This window comes from Medicago truncatula, chromosome 1 (genome assembly GCF_003473485.1).
Source record: "Medicago truncatula cultivar Jemalong A17 chromosome 1, MtrunA17r5.0-ANR, whole genome shotgun sequence".
Taxonomy (NCBI): domain Eukaryota; kingdom Viridiplantae; phylum Streptophyta; class Magnoliopsida; order Fabales; family Fabaceae; genus Medicago; species Medicago truncatula.
In genome coordinates this window covers 24,810,369-24,831,747 of record NC_053042.1, presented here as the reverse complement: position 1 = coordinate 24,831,747, position 21,379 = coordinate 24,810,369, and the positions used below count along the sequence as shown (strand labels likewise).

The 21,379-nt window shown below is 33.1% G+C and overlaps 2 protein-coding genes across 3 annotated transcripts; both read left to right on the top strand.

Annotated features, from left to right (window-relative positions):
* Positions 1 to 5,337: 5,337 nt before the first annotated feature.
* On the top strand, positions 5,338 to 15,804 carry LOC11420781 (uncharacterized). 2 transcript variants are annotated; one of them, XM_003590318.4, is made up of 14 exons: positions 5,338 to 5,563; positions 5,652 to 5,736; positions 6,927 to 7,029; positions 7,587 to 7,671; positions 8,004 to 8,093; positions 9,209 to 9,660; positions 10,282 to 10,363; positions 10,452 to 10,628; positions 10,721 to 10,774; positions 11,790 to 11,882; positions 11,974 to 12,042; positions 13,616 to 13,662; positions 13,847 to 14,563; positions 15,355 to 15,804. In XM_003590318.4, exons 1-14 carry the CDS (start codon positions 5,438 to 5,440, stop codon positions 15,728 to 15,730), a joined length of 2,556 nt encoding a protein of 851 aa, XP_003590366.2. In that variant the 5' UTR covers positions 5,338 to 5,437; the 3' UTR covers positions 15,731 to 15,804. The 2 variants fall into 2 exon arrangements, with proteins under 2 accessions (XP_003590366.2, XP_013467575.1); XM_013612121.3 differs by having other exon boundaries at positions 15,352 to 15,804.
* Positions 15,805 to 17,681: 1,877 nt separating this feature from the next.
* LOC11425040 (protein NUCLEAR FUSION DEFECTIVE 4) lies at positions 17,682 to 19,665 on the top strand. Its single transcript, XM_003590317.4, has one exon. It carries the CDS (start codon positions 17,745 to 17,747, stop codon positions 19,506 to 19,508), a length of 1,764 nt encoding a protein of 587 aa, XP_003590365.1. The 5' UTR covers positions 17,682 to 17,744; the 3' UTR covers positions 19,509 to 19,665.
* The last annotated feature ends 1,714 nt before the right edge of the window (positions 19,666 to 21,379 follow it).

Here is a 21,379-nt window from a genome sequence, read left to right as displayed (position 1 = left end):
ATCGGAACACATTTATAAATCAAATTCTAATATATTTTGTCATCGTCAAAAAGGGGGAGAATGTTGAGAAAATATTCATAAATCCCTATTTTAGTTTTAAAGATGAAAAAATATATTTCGATTTTATTTCATAAATGGATTATGATATTATTGTATTTAACATCTTTGTATGAGTATTTTTAGTTGCAGGAACTTAAGCTCAAAAGGTTGATATAACTAGTTCCCTAAAAAGTATTTGAGTATCTCATACAATAAACAAAGCAAGAAATTAATGGATAAGAATGCAATGGATGAAATTGGATATACTTGCCCAAAATTGCGCAACACGTTGGCACATACACATACTACAAGTGGTTTTAGTTTTGGTTTTGCTATGTCTCCAAAACCACTACACATCCAATCAAAAGAGGAAAGCAAGTACAAACAAACTTGCTCTTTTAGCTGTAAATGGAAAGAAGGAAAAAGAGTAGCAAGCAATATAAATTGGATATTTTCTTTTGTAACTACACAAGCTACTACACGTGGAATTGAATGATACATAGTGAGCTGTTTTGCTCAAATAATTCTACACGTGAGAAGGAGCAAAGCAAGGATGAATAATATCTTTTGGCAAGCACACGTGGAAGAAAATGAATGGATAGAAACTAAAACAAGGTTCTTTCTTGTTGGCTAATTGTGCACATGTGGGACCATGGAAAATTTGCAAACGTAAAGAAAGAAAGAACAGGAATGAGACACACGCTCCTCATGCAATATGTGGCAAGCAAGATGCAATTTTATTTGCCTATAAATACCAAGCTCTTGGCATAAGCTCAATCACCGAATTTTTGAGAAAGAATTCAAGCATACATCAAAGCAAAAGCTCTCTCATTTTCAGTTTGTTCCAGTGTTCTAAAAATTGCTCTTTCTGTTGAGCTCTTTTTAGTTTTTACTGCAAATATTTTATTTTGGTCCAAGTAAGAAATTATTTCTTATTGGATTGTAAAGCTTGTAGGTGACAAGTGTGTAAAAAGACAAAGGTAAGATCACTCATTTGTAGGAAAAGATCTAAAGGATCTAGCAAGGGTGATTTGTACTCGTTTGATCTTTTAGGAGAAAAAAAACAAAGGTAGATTTACTCGTTTGCAGGAAAGATTAGTCGGATCTAGCAAGGGCAAAAGTTACTCATTTGTGAACAAGGAAAAGAGAAGTTGTGGTTAACGTTATTTAACGCAACTACCTAGTGGATAATCTCACACTTGTGTGGGGAGTGGAAGTAGCCGACGTTTGGCGAACCACGATAACTTTTGTGTGTCATTTCTCTCTCTTTACTTACTTTTAATTTATTGTTCAAAATCACACACCTCACAATTATAATTGTCATTATTTACTAATAACAAACTAATTGTGATTCTAAATTAAAAGAAAAATTTTATTAGACAAATTTTAAACAGATCACAATTCAAACCCCTCTTTCTTGTGAAAATATTTTACTTCATAAGGATGTAAAGGAATGCATTCCAAGAGGTTGATTTGAACTTAATCTTATTGCCCTGCCAACTGACAAGTTTCAATTGACAGAGGGGCATGATCAAGTACAAAACAACATCTTAGAGGTGCATTCCCTTATCCCCACTTATCTTATACGAAGGAATCTGATGAAAATTTTTGTACAACCATGCATAGGTAGAATACAACATATGTTTTATCAATTCTTTTGACTTTTCAAAGAGGCTTGCAAATCTTTACATTCAATATAAGACACTTCAATACCAACATCTTCAACAAACTAATAAGAATTAAACTTAAATTCCAATAAAATAAAGACACTACATAATAATGATGCTACCTAAACATAATTATATGGTAGAATCAAACTGTTGAGAATATCTTCAGACGATCTCATCAACGTGGTTTCCATCTCAATCCTCGGGAACATGTGTTCCTTATAATATCTAGAGAACATGTTCCTCACGTAGTCATCATTTTTCAGCATTAGTTTTTCGCTCTGCAAATAATCGGGACGTGCATACTGAAGGTCCTCAACCCTTCTTGTGTTTCCGGGGTTGAGGCCTTGATTGATTTCGTTCAGTTGATCCTTCAGATCCTTTAGCGTGACATCGACCCTGACCTTGAACAAATTAGGGTTTCCACCGTTGAATCGTACTTGAGCTTTGAACAAATTGTCCATTGTTTCATATCTCCACCATAATCAATGAAAAACTCATTCAAACATTTCATCAAACACTTGAAGTGCAAATTATACATAAACCTTAAAACTCATAACTACAATATAAACATGCAAACATCTAAACAATTAAGCAATATAAGTCATTTACATATAAACATTGTATCATTTCTTGCAAAAAAAAAAAAAAACAAAAATTTAAACAAACCCTAAAATTAAAAATATTCTAATTTAAGAGGAAAAATCTAACATATAAACATAAAAGGTTAATGGTGTTTGATTATGAAAACTTACTTGTTATTGGAGTGTTGTTTGATTTGAACTTGAAGGAATTTTGGATTTGGGTGATTTGAGAGAATTTTTGGAGATTTGAGATGAGAAATGAGGAAATGAGTTGCTGTTGAGCTTTAAAAGGACACGCAATGTGAGTTAACTCACGCTGGTTTAACACATGCGTGAGTTAACTCACGCTGGGGGCATTTTTAGAAGTTTGGCTGTAAGTGAACAAAACTTGTTGGAAGAAGAGCATTTTTCTAGTATTTTTGATGTGGAAAATTGCTTTTTTGACATAAAAAACTTCACATTGACAAAAGTAAAATATCTAAATGCCCCTAGCGGTAGTTAACTACCGTTGAGGACCCGACATCAGTTAACTACCGCTGGCCCCAGTGGTGGTTATCTACCGCTGAAATCTTTTCTTCAATTCACACTACACAACACTTCTTCTTCTCCATCTTCGTTGCTTTTCTTCACTACCCAAATAAAATTCTTACCTGATGCTTGAAGTCTTATAACAATTTCTTGAAGCTAGGAGCTAGAGCAGATTAACAACTTCCAAAACAACTAGATTACTCATGAATTTCTCAATTTCTCAAAAATGTTTTTCATCTTTGTTGATTTGTTGAAAAACAATCATAAATTAATCACTCAAAAACTTATGTTATTTACTTGTCAAAACTTGGAGGATATGAATTGTTGCAACATACAAATAAAAAGAGGAATTCAAAACAAAAGTCGAATGTTTCTGTTATTTATGGATATGAAGAAAAAAAATCAAAAGCTTGGCCATGGAGAAAGAGGCAATTCTTCAACAGGATGAGGAAAAAAAATTCGTAAAGCTGTATAATTGGTGAAACAAGAGTATTGTAGTGAAAGTATGATGTATAATTGATGCTAACAGTTGGTAGTGTGAATTGAAGAGAAGAAACAAAGATGGAGAAGAAGAAATGCTTTGTAGTGTGAATTGAAGAAAAGATTTCAGCGGCAGTTAACTACCGCTGACATCAGCGACAGTTAACTGTTGTCAGTATTTCCAACGGTAGTTAACTACCGCTAGGGACATTTAGGTATTTTACTTATGTCAATGTGAACTTATGAATGTCAGAAAAACAATTTTCTTTGATATGTACTTTCTTGTTAAACAATCCATGAGGTAATTCGATAGGGCCTTTTAAGCCCATATGATTACAAACCTCAAATAAAGTTTGATAACTAGTCATTAGTTAAGAAAACAAATACAATAATAAAAATATGAAAATAAAAATGTAAGGCAACATCGTAATTGAAGAGTCAAATAGTCAAATACTAAATGCGTTAAAAAAAAAGTAGTCAATACTATAAAAAGTAAAAAGTCAAAATATTAATAATATACTAATTGATATTAATTTTGGTCAAGCAATCAATCGATTCTCGGTTGGTGGTGGATCAAGTTTAAAATTCAAGTCGTAATGTTTCAGGAGGTAGGGATATTACAATACTAGATCTTGGTCTAATATTTTAAATTATTTTTCAAACTTTACTGTATGTTTCGTTAGACTTTTATACTTAAACCTCAGAAATTTCCGACTACACCCAAATTTCATTAAAATTTGTTGCTAATGGTGAAATTGCCCTTGTGTATCTAAACTTGTCAAAAACCTTCTTTTATATCTCATTCTACATCTTCACATCCTCTCTCTCACAGGTAACCATGGATGTGTGCTTAATCTAAATGAAAAATTAAAGATTGTATTACAAGGTCTTTCGTTAACACTCTATTGCATAGGTAAGTGAAAGTTCAACTTTGATGATGATTTTATGTGTTTTCATGTTTTTTATTTTATTTTTGTGGATTGTGTTTGGAACTGTTCACGAGTTCTTATTGTTTAAGTTTATAATTTTAGAGGTTTACCTGAATTGAGTTTATGAAGTGTACATATAATAAGTTTACATAAACTCAGTTCACACAACTTATGCAAATACAATTTACGTACACTCTAGTAAACTCAATTTGCATGATTTGCGTAAACTAAGTATACAAACACCACCACATAACTTACATGAATACGTGAACTAGATTTCAATGTTTTAAAGTAGATTAAGGGTGCATTTGACCTGCTAAAAAAAATAAGGGACTATACTTGACAACTCCAGATGAAATTTGTTTGATTTTAAAACTGGGTTGGACAAAAGCTGAAATTCTTGTCCCTCACCAAACTACATCACAACTTTTTAGCCAAAATACGAATTGTCTAAAATACCAAAATAACTTTTGGTCCATCAAACATGTACAAGACAACAAGTTGTTAGATACCTTAAAAGTGTGTCTAGCGATGTGCAATCCAATACTCATATTTTAGCGGATCAAACATATCATGCGATTGAAAACATTTTAGATATATTCAAAATTTTATTTCATTTACAGGTATTTTAGTCATTTTGGGGAAGTAATCAATTTTTTTTTTGAAATTTGACTAGAAGTTTTCATTTCGTTAATCAAGCCGATTTCCAGTTATTATTATTATTATATTTTTTTTATCATATGTCACTCAAGTGATTGATTAACCAAACAATTAACCAGTAAAAAAAGATTAATATAATTAAACTCAACTGATTAATAAAACTCACTAAAGACAAATTACTTAGACGAATCTAAATTTGATTTTTTTAGGACAATTTTTAATCAAACTTTACTTATCTTCCGATTAAGCTCAAGCTCCAATTGAACTCAAGATTAACATGGTTCATTTTTCAAAAAAAAAAAAAAAACGAACTAATTGATTTTCTTTTGTAAGTTTTGTTATAATGAGAGAAAAGGTAAACACGTGTAACTTTTTAATTAAAAACAGCACCAACGTTATTTTATTTTACCTAAGGTTACCCCTATATATAACACATTAAATAAAATAATGATTTAATTGGTTTTGATTTGTAGATCCACAGATTCGAACCCTCATCTTCTACTTCCATCATCTCATCTTTCTTTGAACAGTTACCGCTACGCTACAGAAGATGGGCAGTCAACCGAGTCCGTTACAGCCAGCTATGTTAATGGGTTCACCTTCTTTTCCAAACGCACTTGCTTGGTCTCATGATAATCTCATTGCTGCTGCTTCTGGTCATTTCGTTACCATTCTCGTAAGTACTCTCTCTCTCTCTCTCTCTCTCTCTCTCTCTCTCTCAGTTCTTCAGTTAACTGTTTTTGTACTTGTTTTTATTTTTTCAGAGACCAGACTTACCTAACGGTCCACGTGGCTTGATTAAAGTCATCCCAAACGAGCCTCTTATTTTAGGGTTTATAGATAGAAAAGGTACCTTCAAATTCTGCAAATTATTTTCTTACAATTGATTTAAATAATTGGCGGGAAATAATTATGTGAATTTCTGTTCTGTCACATTTCATTAGTAGTAGAAGAAATTCCAAAGATTGTGTGTAAAAATTGGCGGCTGGCTAATATTCTGCCACGTGTCATTTAGATACTCAGATTTGTTCATTTCTAATTTGTTGGTTTTAAAGTGAGTATATACTGAAAGTAAACCTGTAAAGAGTCAGACAAGTTGGTTGGCTCAGTTGGTAACAAGTTGATTCATTCGCAAGGTTGTGGGTTCAACTCCCGCTGTCATGTCAATGTGACGACTTCTTTGAGCCTTGAAACGTGCCAGGACTTTGGTGAAACTTGAAGCTCAACATACATAAACTTTTTGTAACAAACAAAAAAAAATACAGTAAAAATCCTGTGCAAGAATGTGGGAAAAAGGGTGGGAATTGTGTCATTAGGGATTTTGGATTTGGATTTGGATTGGTTCCCTGTAGTCATAAAAGCCCGCATTCAAGTAGAGTGATTCTTGGATTTAGATTGGTGGTACAGATTTCAAGGTTGGAATTTTAGTTTTTTTTACAAATTAAAAAAATCTGCTTGAGATCTTAATCGTTTGGTCTTGATCCAACGGTTACTGACATGGTGACTGCATGAATGCGAGATTTTGTGTGACTGTAGTGAACCAGTGCTCGTGTCATTATGGAGAAGGCTTTTCCTAAAATTGATAGAAGAATGATATCACAACATTGATCATTGGAGTAGTATTTCAAATTGAATTAACACCAACATTAAGAGTCTCACATTGGATGTGATATGACCTGATCAAGTGTTTATAAGTGGGGCAGTCCTCACCTTACAAGCCAGTTTTGTTAGGCTGAGTTAGGCTCAACTCGAATTCTAATAGCCAACATCTTTTACATTGATTTCTTCAAAAAAAACATCTTTTACATTGAACTCTAGTATGGTCATGTTTGATTTGTTTGTGTTAATGAAGCTACATTGGCATATATGAACTGTTTCATGAAGCATCTCTATGATAATAGAACTCTGTTGTATTTACGAAACGTTGTTTTTATGATGATTACAATGTGATATGTGGTAATGTAAAACTAGAGTTTGAATTTTTCTCTTGTTCTGATGCTAAATAGAGTATTAACATGTTGGAATTGGGTAATGGACAGATTTACACTCTGGGTGCCTCCTGCCTACAGCTTTGTATCGGGATGATAAACCAGTTGTTCGATCAATATCATGGTCTCCACTTGGCATGGCTCCCAACTCAGGGTATGAGTTCTTATGTTCCCTAAATCATGACCCAATTTTCTGTTGGTGCATATTGAATTGTTCAAACTAGACAAAATGACATTAAGAAATATAATCACTAGCGAGAAAATTGGGCTAGCTTCCACAGTAGAAAAGGGTGTCGATTCTTACCTTAAAGATTTGAACATGTGTGCAAAAGACCAATTGAAGTATGAGTGAGAAGGAGACCAAGAAAAATTATAGGTCAAACCAGTAAGAGAAATTTAGAGGTAAACGGTCTATCTATATGGAATTAAGGTGTCTTCTAATCCTATGGCCAACCCCATATAATGAGACAAGGTTTCATTGTTGTTTATCAAATAGTTTACACCGTTTTGGATTGGTGATGATGGTTAGCTTGCTTTTTCTTATTACAACATGTTGAATCTAGGTTGTATACAATTGAAATTGAAGATATATTTTTCTTGGAGTCATAGTATAACTTCGCTTGGAAGTCATAGTTTATTCATTCATGTGTAAAGTTAGGTTTTTACTTTTTATTCATTTAAATATTATTTTGAGATTTAATTTTGCTACAGGTGCTTGATTGCTGTTTGCACCTCTGATGGACACGTTAAAGTTTATCGTCCGCCCTTTTGTGATTTTTGTGCTGAATGGATTGAGGTATGTGCAATAGAAGTGATTAATTTTGTTGAATTTAATTTGATGCTATCTGTTCTGGCTTATAATTGAACATGATGCTGAAACTTTAAACTAGGGGGCTATACTGTGCTTCAAAACAATTTTTTTTATTTATAACTGGTTTAATTTGTAGCATCTATGGACTAAAGTTAGTAGGTATTGTACCAAAAATCGCCAGAAAGAAATGTTATTTCAAATTGTCACAATGTCACTAGTTCCCATTTATGGATTTGTGCAATATGAAGAATTTAAGAGTTTTAATATTGTATCCATACATTGTTGCTAGTATAATATGCTATTTGTATCCTGTTTAGGTTGTGGACATAACTCAAAGGCTGTATGAATATTTCCGATGTACTGAGTTTCAAGGCACAGGAGGGAGTAATTCATTAGATTTTTCCGAAGTAAGTTATCTCATTCATCCATTTTCTTTGTTGATTTTGTTTAATTAATAATTCTCCATGGGGTATGATCCATTTACTCTTTATCCTCACTGATCAACTTCTGGTATCATCCGTTGGATAACAGTTGGAAAGCTAACATGCAGAAATAGCATGCAATAAACTGTTTTAAGGAAGGGATTTCATATGTGTGGACTAATGTTATGATACCATTATTTCATATGTAACTAGTTTAATATAGATATACATGTATAAAGGCAACAACAACCAAAAAATTTCCCATTAGGTGGGGTGAGTTACATGGATCAAATGAGGTCATATCATAAACCATGTCTGTGTATAGATCAATGAAATGTCGATAATAGTTTGGTCTATAGTTAGTTTGGTTTTTCTTTCCCTCTAACTACTTTTCTATCGTCCATTTGGTCCACTCTCCTTATTAGTGCTTCTTTGGGTCGTGGCTGCACATGTCCAAACCACCTAAGCGATATTCTACCGTATTTTCTTACAATGGAAGCTTCCCTAACTTTCTGTGTCCACTCATCCATCTTAAGTCATAACATTCTCACTTTGCAATGTCTAGCTTTTTTGATGGTTTCGGTTCAAATTCAATCCCATTACTTTCATATAACATTGCAACTGGATGTCTCAAAGCCCCGAATTAAAAGTTTGCTTTAAATGCAAGTGATATTTCTCCACGTGCCTTTGTAACAATCGGCAAGTGTTTAAATTTCATGGTACACGTATACAAGCATCTGCTTGATATATTTGTAGAAGTTTTTTGTTTCCTCCTTGTAAGCAATCAACTTTTGTATGTATTTTAATATTTTTGCAATGACATTTACTTTTTCTAGAGATAAGTTTGAGTATCAATTGTGATGTAGTTTTTTAATTGAAGTTAAGAATAAAAAGATTCTTTGTTGTTTCTTATTTGTTTCATGAAAAGTGAAACACACCATTTTACCTGGTGTTACAGTAAACTGAGTTTTACCTACAGTTAGTTGTACTTTAACCACTATAGCATTACTCTCTTGCAAATCATGGTTAAATTCTACATGAAACAATTGTGTTTGAGTTGCTTCTAAGACCACCATTATTTGTGTTTATTTGATTTTTAGGTTCCTAGCAATAGACCGTGTCTGCTGAAAAATGCGTCAGGCCAAGTGGATTCTGTCACACCAAATGATGAAGTGTCAGAGAAAATGCCTGAGAGCCAATTATTGTCATTGATAAGCGCTGATGAATATGCTTCCCGCAGTGCAATGCTATATTCGCTTGTTGTTTCTTGGTCTCCCTTGCTGCATGTAGCATCTGAATTTTATCCCGATCCTAATAGAAATGCCTCTGTCAGTCTTCTTGCTGTTGGTGGGAAGTCTGGTAAAATTTCTTTATGGAGATTTCACCAACCAGATTGCTTTACTATTGAGGACAGAAAAGTCCCAGCTGTTGTGAAGTTTATTGGTCTCCTTCACGCACACAATTCATGGATCACAACAATGAGCTGGCTGTTGTTTGCTTTTGATTCCTTAAATCCTCAAATTATACTAGTTACTGGAAGCTCTGATGGGAGGTGAGTTGGGTATGCATATGAAATTGTGCTGTATTCTAACTTCATTATTTTATGTTGCTAAGCTACCAAAACACACTTTAAGAGTTGTGCTCCATTATTTATTATTTGTGCTTTAATAAAGTAGTTATATATGGATTTCGAGTTTCTATTTGCTTATTATACTAAAGTAAATGAAGAACACTTGGACATTAATATCAAACCTCAATTTGTAATTGGAGGAACATTAGCAATGCATGTCAGAACCACCATTTTTTAAGACAAATTATTTGGTGAAATTCATGTCAGAACCACCATGTAGGGGGTGGGTACCACTATGTAGAGAATGTGATTCACATATATAGTGAGACTTTATGAATTTCAAGAGTACAATGTTATCATTCCTCATGTAATTGTTGGATATAAATACCCAAGGTGTGTGTAAGATGCACTACTTTTGGTTGAGAACCTAAAAAGATTTATGGAATGTTTGATTTTATTCTTTACATGGCACCTTATCTATGTGTACTAAGTAGTCAAAGGTTTGATCATCACTTCCCTCACAATTATTTATAGATTAACTTTGTATGATATTATTCTTTTTCACCTATTTTCTGATCTAAGCTGAAATATATGTGTTTGTAGTGTGAAGGTTTGGTTGGGTGACAATGACAAATTGCTCAAATCATCAGAAGTTGATCCAAATTCCTTTTTATTATTGAAGGAGGTACATCTCACTTATTTTTTGCATTTCTTTTCATTTCTATCCCTTCTCTGTGAATAATTCCTTTATGCAACTTTCAATGTCTAATTAGGTTATAACTGCAAATGCTGTCCCAGTTTCAGTACTTTCAGTAACTGTGCATGTTCAGTACCCCTCCAAGATGCTTTTAGCCATAGGCAAAGTTTCTGGTTCCATTGAGATATGGCTATGTGACATATCCTCTAGGGAATTTGATAAGCTTGGCTCATATGATGCACATTATTATGCTGTAAGTTTAGTCTTTCCGTGTTTTTTTCTGGAGTTGGTTGAAGACTTCAGAATGTATTCCTCTATTGATTTCTGCATTTTTACATCCTTCAGGTTACCAGTTTGACTTGGGCGTTTGATGGAAGATTTTTGTGCAGCTGTAGCCAGGTTTTATTTTCCCTCAAGTGATTTGGTCAATTTTCTATGAAATATCATTAAATTTATAATAATAATATTCCAAAAAATTATAATTATGCGGACAAATACATTCCTTAATCCATACCAAGTTTTCTATCTTCCACCAGTTGCATTCTGTATTTTCATTTCTCTAGCGAATTAAAATTGTCTTGTTTTAATCATGGATTACAGATGGGTCCTTTCATGTAATTGCTTGAATATTTGCAGTTTAGAGTGTCGTTTGCTTTTGTCATTATTTAGGTTTTATATCGGACTGATTCTCTTAACTTCTATGCATGCATGAATCCAAAAAATGATGAATCTAAATAGAACTGGAAAGTCCAAGCTGCTTTCAGGACTGATTCCATACAACAACAACCAAGCCTTATCACACTAAGTGGGGTCGGCTACATGGATCAAATTACGCCATAATGTTCTATCACAAACCATATTTAGATCAATCTCAAAATTGAAGTTATCACTAAAGACTGGTTCCATAATGTGGGAAAAAAACTACAGTAACTTTTTTTTTGTTAACCTTAACTGAAGAGTTCTAATGCAAGATTAGCTAGTTAAAATAAACATCAAACTCCTAACAGTTCAAAGACTTTGATCTCACGTCTTAGTTAAAAGAGTGAATGTTAGACAAAAAAAAAAGGACTTAGGGAGGAATTAATAGCTACAGCATTTTTGCAAGTCGTATAGTGTGGGAGAGAAAAGGGCTCTTGAATGCCTTAGGAAATTTGTACGCATCTTGTACTCGGGTTTAGTTCTTGCTGTATTAGCCGGATCTCAACCATTTCTTTGTGAATAATATAAATGAACCTTTAAGTGGATCCCCAACCTAACATAATTCAAGCATGGTGTTGCATGTCCCTCTTCCTTTTTTTTTCTTTTTCTTTTTTTCATATGGTTGTGATGATGTCCATTAAATAATTTTCCATGCTTCCTATGAGTATTTGAAGATGTTTTTATGATTGATGGATGATTGCTCAATTGTTGGTAGGATAATATATTGCGTGGCTGGATTTTGCACGAGCGCCTCCTTGATGAAATACCAATTTTTTCTGACATGCCCCGTAGCAATGATTCAACCTGTGTATGGTCTTATCATCCTGTATAGTTTCTATCTTGTTTTCGGTTTGTCTTTGTTTTCCCTACTATATCAAATATGCATTTTTTCCTTGCAGCCTTCAAGAGATACATTTGAATCATGTTTTGGCGTAGCTGTGTCCCCTGGAAATCTTGTCATTGCAACTGTATGGTATTTCTTTACCATTTTAATTTTAATTTTAATCTTTGCATATATGTTTCGATTTGGTAACCCCCCAAATGTGGAAGAATCATCGGTGTAGCCCTGAATACAAAGAGTAGATGACATTAGTAATCATTATCTGGATGTTATATTTTAGGGTTAATAGTGTTTTACCCCCCTGTAATATAGGTCGATTCCGGTTTTACCCCCTGTAAAATAATTTTTTTGGATTTCGTCCTTGTAATTTGAAGATTTTTGGTTTTGTGCCTTCATGAATTTTGACTGTACAAAATCGAAGATATGGCAGAGGGTAAACCGAAATTTGCTCAAATTAACGGGGGGGTAAACCTAAATTTTCTCAAATTACATGGAGCGAAATTTTCCATGAAGGTCCAAAACCAAAAAATCTTCAAATTACAAGGATGAAATTCAAAAAAAATATTTTACAGGGGGGAAACCGGAAATGACCTATATTACAGGGGGTAAAGCACTATTAACCCTATATTTTATGATTTTTGGCTATCCAGTACTTATTGAGTACAAAGAGTTGTTTTGTAATGAGAAGAGCAAATGCACAATAGGTGAAAAAGTCAACAAACCTAATTTGCATTTGAATATCTCACAATATTTGCAATTCCCTGGTTTTCTTGCAACAACTCTTGACCGAGCATTCTTAATATATCGTAAAATTCGAACAATTGCATCCCAAATTTCAACACATGGAAATTGCATGAATTGACTCTTCATACCAATTACAAAGGAAATATCTAGTCTATTTTTCCTGGATCTGAATAGATACTTTCCAACAATTGTATAAACTCAAGCCGTGTTAGTTTCATGTTGAGATTTTAAATATGAGAACCACAATAGGTCAGGACTTGAGTTTCTATTGTCCTAAAATTTGTTGTCTGAATCACAAATATTTATTTCTTACAGTAACTTCCTATATCACATCTTTTTATTGAATGATCTTCCTAATGGTAATATTGTTTATAGATGTTTGATTGTTACTTTACTATTTATTCCACCTTAGTAGTTCAGCATCAATTCCTTCACTCTAATCATTTGAGGTTCACCAATTTATGTTAACCTCAAGCTTCAAACATGCTTTTTTTTTCTTTTCTTTTCAAAGGGAATATGTTGAATGGATTCTATGCACTTTTGACCATCAGTTGTAAATTTTCTCCCTTGCTTTTTTCTTTGAACATGTTATTATGATAGCTTAGTAGACCTCCTATTAATCATGTTTATGTTAGACCTAAGCCCAAGTAGTTGGGCCCTAGTTATGTAATTATGTGTTTATGTCTTTATATTGAATAAGGATGGGGAACCAAAGTCCCATTCGGTTGTTTTGCGTGGTTTAGGTTGGGAGACTAAATTCTAATATCTAGAGGGCATGTTGGTTTTCTGCAGTCAACTACTGCATTTTAATATTTTGAATTTCCCCTGTTTTCTGTAACCACCTCTGTCGGGAAGTTACTGCCAACAATAATAATAAATCAGCAGCACATTCAATATCAATATTACTACCAAATACTATCATCTTATTTCTGAGTTTTTTTGGTTGTCTATTGCAGGTTCATTGCTTTGATATTGATAAACTGAATCGAATGTATGAAGGAAGGTATAAACATGATTAGAAAGACAATCTTGTATTTTGCCATATATCTTGAAAGTATAAACAAGAAGCAAAAATGGTAGCTTCATGTTTACACACCTTAGCTAATCTTTTATTTTCTTTTTGTCCCTTGTATTTTTTTTCTAAATAGAGATCTTATTGTGAGTTAAAAATTGACAAATTTTGACAGGATTCTGAGGGCAGCCATTGAATACTTCTGGATTGGTGGGCTACAAGTTGATGTTTTGTTGAAATCTCCCTTTTCATGCAACATTGAAGAACTTCCCACTTTTCCAGAGAAAGAATTAACTTATTGGGGGGCCAATATCATATGGTCTTTAAACCATTATCAATGTGTCGATAAGCCTCTGGTTTTTTGGGATATAATTGCAGCATTATTGGCTTTCAAGGAAAACAAGTCAAAATATGTAGAACATTTAGTGGTCAAATGGCTCTCATTATCATTTCTGGGATCTCATATGAATCTTCCTCCTGAGGAAGTGTTATCACGTCTCATTTCAAGGTTGTCGGACATTCCTTCTCGACTGCTGCACTTGCTCAATATAATTTGTAGACGTGTAATGTTGGCACAGCTGGATGCTGATCAGTTAACCATAATAAATAGCAAATTTCAAAACATGGATGGGGTATGTCCTGTCATTGAAGAGGAAATGACTAAGTGGGTAGAAGTTCTTTTAGGCAGTGAAAGAGAGCTTCGTGAAAGGAACGTGGGTCTTAGTTTCTCTGCTCTCCAAACTAGCATGTTCAATCAAGAAGCAACTCCATCCCTGCCTGGCCGTTGGTATCCTGTTGGATTAGCACAGATGGAACAATGGGTTGCTTTAAATCAGGAAGACATACATGACCAGTTAAAATCCATTGCATCAAAAGTTACTCATGAGAAAAGGTACTGCTTGCATTAACCTGTATATTTTAGACAGCTTTCCTTTTTCCTATTGCTCAGTGTATAGTTACTAGTTAGTCATGAGATAAGGTGCTTTGTTTATACATAAACTCTGTCGTGGAATTAAGGCTAACCAGATTTTAATACGAGTAATTTACACAAATATTTTCCCAAAAAAGGTGGAGAATGACTATCTGATTGCATTAAAAAACTGTATATAATTACTTCTACCAAAAAAAAAAACTAAATATAATTGCAATTTCAGTGCAATTCTTTTTTTTTTTTTGGTCAAGTATTTCAGTGCAATTCTTTTCCTCCTATTTTTTTTTTTTTTGTAGAAATTGGAATGCAATACTGAAAATTGCCAAATGGCTTAATGGAGTATATTACCATAATTGGTATACTGGAAAAAAAAAATGATGTTTTTTAAAAAAAATAAAATAAAAATTCCGCTTTACTCATCCAACCTACATTACAGCTCATTGTCATTCATGATGATCCATTGACATTTTTCTTTAAAAAGGGCAACCCGGTGCACCAAAGCTCCCACATATGCAAGATCCATCAACATTTTCCTTTGTTTTTTTGTGCTTATCTTTTCCTTAACTTGGATGAGTAAATTCTTGTAGATAAAAAAATTCCTCAGAGTTAGTAGAAAGCTTTTTACATGAATTTGAGTATTAACAACCGTGAACTTGTTTCTATGCTTGAAGGATGAAGTCAGAAAATGTTGCGGATTCAGTTAGAACTTAAAGTATGCTAATCAGAATAATTTGTATTCTCTTAAATAGCAGGTTTGTGCCCAAAAAATGTTCAGCAATGGAGTCATGCAATTATTGTTCAGCACCTGTTCCATTTGAATCACCAGAGTTTGGTTTTTGTCAAAGTGAAAATTGCAGTAGTGGTAATGTTAAACGTCGCAAGTTATTGAGATGTGCGGTTTGTATGGAGGTTTGTCCTAGCACCCCACTATGGTTTTGTGTATGTTGTCATAGGTTTGTGTTTAGGTTGGCGCCGGAACCACTTTTTAGAATGTCTTCATTTTGTATAGATTCAGACTCTTCAAATAGTTCTTCTCAAGCAGTTTCCTCAAAACCGCTGTGTCCCTTCTGTGGGATACTGCTACAGAGAAAACAGCCAGACTTTCTACTTTCTTCCTCACCTGTATAAGAATATTGAACTGTTTTGTATTTATTATTAAAGTGTATTTATTACTGTAGTAGAAATAAATTGTAGTTTGCATATCTAATATAGCATTTGCTGCATGGTACATAGTTGTCTGTGGATTCACATGCCCTCTACCCCGGCAATCAAGTGAAGGGGGGGTAACAAAGTGATCTCTTCTAAGTTGCTGCTCGAAAGGTAAATTTGCTGAAAATATAGAGTATTTTGAATTGAAATTAAAAAAAAAATTAAATGAATTTAAAGAATGATAGAAGGTATACTTAAAGTTTTGAAAAGCTGCCCAAAAACGCTTAGATGAGATGCACATGTCTCTTCTAGCTTAATCAAGGTTTTGGGTTCGAATCCAGTCTTGGACATGCAGCAGCGATGCTCGAGGGATTAGTCTCCGCAGTTGTGCGTTTACACCAACAAAACAAAAAAAGTTTAGAAAAGCTAGAATCCGTTTCTAGTTTGGAGTTGGATTTAGAAATTATGATTCTGAGCGATTCTTAGCAAATCATTTGTCGAATTGAAGTCTTTGTACATCAGGTGTTTAAAAATTCAGTCGTGCCTTGTAAGCCATCTTATTTGTTGAATTCTCAATTTTCGTCAAAACCTTCTTCAAAAAGTTTGACTTTATGTTGAACAAGCTGAAATTTCGTGACTAACATTTCGTTCAATATTCATGCATCTCTCAAAGGATTGCATACAAAATTGTCTTATAACGTTTTATCTTATATAGTTCTTAAAGAGCCAAAAAGAAATTCAATATCTATTCCCTTATTCAATATTTATTTCTATGAATTCTAGGACTGTCTTATTGATTTTGTTTTGATGGTTTTGGCAATTTGCAAGATATTTTTCTTCAACTTTGGTTTTGTTTTTATTTATTCTTTTTTATTGTTGGTTCGGTGAACTTCCACGTTGAAGTTTCGACATGATATGAATGAATACAAGGTTTATTTATTCTATTCTTTCCGTCATCCTATTGAATTATGATTGAGATATGTTGAAATCATGTTTTGTGACTATGTGTCAGTGTCACTTGACCTTATTTTTCAATTTTCTGTGTAAGATTATTAATCCATTCGTTGGGGAACTTTTTAGGTAGGGTTCATCCATATGGTGCACTTTAAATTATTCTGAGAATCATTGTACTTCAAATTAATGTGTGTGGAAATTTTTTATACAATGTTTTAAACATTCTTGCAAAATATCTCAGAACATTTGTCGACTCGATAGAGACGAAAATTCTTTGCTCGACAAGTGAAGAAAACTCACTTCAAGCTAGAAGTTTAATAGATACACCGGTAGAAATAATTTTTTTGGTGGTTGCCGGGATTCGAACACCACATCTTGCATATATTATATATTGTCCTCTAAGCTCACGGGAACACTGATAAAAATAATTGAAACAACGATCAAGAAAAGAGCAGATTTTGACTTTATTTTTTCTTTTCCAGTTTTAGAGACAGCAATATTTAATGACCATTTTATTTTCTCTAATTCTAATTTTCGTCATTGTTTTAAACTTTTCTCGCAGTGGTGTGTTTATGACTATTACAATGTTACAAGAGGTACTTTAACGGTAATTTATTAGTGCGATGTGGAAATTGACATTAATGTATGTCATTATCATATGATACATTTTAGTGGGTATTGAAATTTTTGAAAGTGGTAGTGGGTGGTGGAAATGGAGTCAATCATATTCTTGTACACTTTACTTGTTGGTCGTGGAAAAAATGGTATTACTGCAGAGAAATCATCCCTTATTTTTTAGTAGATAGACTGCAATGACAATAATCATTAAAAATTCACACACAGGTTGATGAGTTGGAGTTCGAATCTCGATCATCATATTTGATTTAACAATTTTAACATTTTTATCGGTTGAGCTATGACTTGTGAACTCATCCATCACTTTTGTTATTATTTATAGCTAACTAGAAAAGTGGTATTACTAGTAGTAGTAGTAGTTAAGCTGTAAGCTATCTTGTAAGAAGCAAGACTGAAAAAAAAAATGGTATTTTCAGGAAAGCAACATGGATGGGAAAAAACCAAAGACTACACCCTCCAAATCCTAACAGGAAGATGGTTTATGATGTTTTCATCATTTATGATCATGTCTGTATCTGGAGCAAGCTACATGTTTGGTCTATACTCAAGAGAAATGAAATCAGTTTTGGGTTATGACCAATCCACTCTCACTCTCTTAAGCTTCTACAAGGACTTAGGTTCTTGCATAGGAATTCTCTCAGGTCTACTCAATGAAATCACACCTCCATGGGTTGTCTTAACAATTGGTGGTGTTCTCAACTTTTTTGGCTATTTCATGATTTGGCTTGCAGTCACAAGAAAAATCTCGAAACCGCAAATATGGAATATGTGCTTATACACATTCATTGGAGCCAATTCGCATTGTTCAACCAACACTGGAGTTGTAGTCACCAGTGTAAGGAATTTCCCTGGTAGTAGAGGTATTGTCATAGGTCTTTTGAGTGGTTATCTTGGTTTGAGTGGAGCTATCATTACTCAACTATACTACGCCTTTTATGGAAATGACTCAAAATCTTTAATTTTGCTTATGGCTTGGTTACCAACTGTTGTAACTTTTGTTTTTACGCCGGTTATTAAGCATCACATGAGAGTTGAACAACCGAATGATTCCAAAGCTTTCTATAATTTTCTTTACATGACTTTAATCCTTGCAGGGTACCTCATGATAATGATCATAGTACAAAAATGTTTCAACTTTACTAAGAGTGAGTATTATGTCACTTCTATTCTAATGCTTCTCTTGCTCATCCTCCCTCTTTTTGTTGTTATTGTCGAAGAACAAAGAATTTGGAAGAACAAAAAAGAGCACATCAATGGCGAAGATTCTTCTCCTAAGCCTTTGAATATAATCACAAATATGCCACAAACTCGCCATGCTAGAAGAGAAAGTACTCAAAATGAAAAGCAAGTTTCGGCCTTTTGGGGAAACATACTATTTCCTCCAAGTAGAGGTGAAGATCATACAATATTTCAAGCCATTTTGAGCCTTGACATGATGACTCTTTTTGTATCCACAATATGTGGACTTGGTGGAACTCTTACTGTGGTAAATAACTTGAGTCAGATTGGATTATCTTTAGGATATCCTTCACATAGTATAACCACATTTGTTTCCCTTATGGCAATTTGGATCTATCTAGGTAAAGTTGCACAAGGGGTTATCTCAGAATTTATCATAACAAAGTTAAAACTCCCTAGACCTCTCATTCTAACATCAATCCTTACAGTATCTTGTTTTGGTCATCTTCTAATTGCATTTAATATCCCAAATGGTCTCTATGTAGCATCAATTATTATTGGTTTCTGCTTTGGAGCAAACTTGCCAGTACTATTTTCAATCATATCTGAACTATTTGGTCTTAAATATTACTCAACATTGTACAATGTTGGGTTAATAGCAAGTCCAATAGGGTCATACTTGTTAAGTGTTAGGGTTGCTGGTCATCTCTATGACAAAGAAGCCATAAAGCAAATGGCAGCATTAGGGTTAATGAGGAAGCCAGGGGAAGAGTTGAATTGCAATGGAAGTCAGTGCTACAAATTGGCTTTCATTATAATCACTGTTGTTAGCCTTTTTGGGGCACTTGTGTCTTTAACTTTGGTGATAAGGACTAGAGAGTTTTATAAAGGGGACATATACAAGAAGTTCAAAGAGGAAGCAAATACTGTTGAAAATGAATTGGTTGTTACTCAGAACAAGGTTGGACCTGTTTCAAATGATGGTTAGGTTCTTGCAATCTTATGGTTTCTTATCAATAAATCACCAAATGTAGAAGTAGGTAAATACTTTATTATATATTTTACATATTTGGATGCTATATGTGAAATTAATAAATAAGAATTATTGTATTTGGCCTGTAATAACGGTCATTTTTAGTTTTCAATGTAATTTTAATTATTTTTTTCTTCAATTATATCATCTACTTATTATCCTGTGCATCAAGGTAGCCAAAACAAGTGCTGGGTCGTAGGATCGTCCGATCTTACGTGCCACGGCCACTCAATCGTGCTCCGGATCGTTTTTGGTTGATTTTGTGGGCAGATCGATTTTTTTTTTTTGTTGCCAAAAATGCATATAAAACGAGATATAAACGGAGAATAGAAAGAGAAAGAGAGAAAAGATGAGGAATGAAGATGAAATCAAGGATTTTGGTTGCTGGTAATGTCAGATCTAAAAGAAGAAGACTGTCAAGCTGTGCAGCTGGAAGAAGAAGATTGTCAAACTAGGTTAAAGTTGTAGAAACTTATCTGGGCCCTAGGGGCTAAGGCCCAATACTAAATATTTTCCTTTTATAAAACACTTTACTCTTTTACTAACACACACCTATCTTTTAAAAAGAAAAATAGTATTGGTACTCTTATTCTCTAAACAAGATAAAATAATAATAATGCACATGACAATATTTTATAAATTATAAATAATAATACCTTGCCTTTTATCCAAAAATTTTCCTTTCAATCCAATCACTCTCCAACCCCTTTTTTTTCCTTCAAATCTGGGGTCATCCTTCATATTCTTCAATTCCTCTTCTTCAACCATTCAAAGAACAATGACATGCATTCATTCCAATTAAGAATGGCTTTACAAAAATCATTAAAAATAAAAATATCACCCCTAGGAATTGACCAGGGCACCCACACTAAAGAACATATAACTACATAACCACTTGACCAATAATTCTTTGATGACATAATTTGGAATGCAAAATATATGTTATCTGTGAGAAATATTTTTTTTTTTTTTTTGCAGCCTTTTATAATCAAAGTTTTAGCAAAGAAAAAATCAATTTATATGTGTATATCTTTTTTGTAGGGAATATGTGTGTGTGTATATATATATTTCTAAAATAAAACAATATGAATTCATTCATTTGATTTTTTTATATTTTAAATATTATTCTTTTATATAAATTCATACTATTTATCTAGATTCGATGAACTACAACAATGTTTTATTTATGATCAACCGAACTATGATTTATTTTAGGTCCAACATATCTTTTGAATCAGATGAACTATTTAAAGGTATTAAATAAAAATTGTCAAGATAAATGTAATGTTTCTATTAAATATTTTTTCCTTTAATATGTAAAAAAATCTGTTAAATATTTGCATTGCGCTCGTTGAGGATTTTATTTGCTTATACCTGCCGATGTAAATTTTTATGTATTCATATGAGAAATTTTTATTTTTATTTTTAGCAAAAGAGTAGCTAGCATTAGCAAAGAATTAGACTACCAAAAGATATATTAAAAACAAAAGGAAAACAAAACAAAACAAAACAAAAGGAGGGGGACAAGAACCAAAACCTCCTTAAAATTTTGGGTAAAATAATGGGTGTTAAAAAATATTTTGGTTATAAATTTATAATATATTAGATAATTTATTGACATTACATAGCTTAATTGATTATAAAAAAAGGGTCAAGTACTCTTGGTCATAGATTCAAATCTCGATCAACACCTTAGTCAATACAAAATCAATTTCTTTTAATGTCTTTTTATAAGTACTTGGTTAAAAAAAAAATTAAAAGGCCTAAATAAAAAATTTCTTTAGGCCTATTATTCTATGGAAAATTCTAACAACTGCCATTAGAGC

What these genes read in the sequence shown, in the direction of transcription:
- LOC11420781 (XM_013612121.3), top strand. Translation starts at nt 5,438, where the DNA reads ATGGGCAGTCAACCGAGTCCGTTACAGCCAGCTATGTTAATGGGTTCA. An exon ending in AGGGTTTATAGATAGAAAAG is followed by an intron (nt 5,737 to 6,926) that starts GTACCTTCAAAT and finishes GGTAATGGACAG; the next exon opens with ATTTACACTCTGGGTGCCTC. An exon ending in GAAATCTTGTCATTGCAACT is followed by an intron (nt 12,043 to 13,615) that starts GTATGGTATTTC and finishes TGTCTATTGCAG; the next exon opens with GTTCATTGCTTTGATATTGA.
- LOC11425040 (XM_003590317.4), top strand. Translation starts at nt 17,745, where the DNA reads ATGGTATTTTCAGGAAAGCAACATGGATGGGAAAAAACCAAAGACTAC.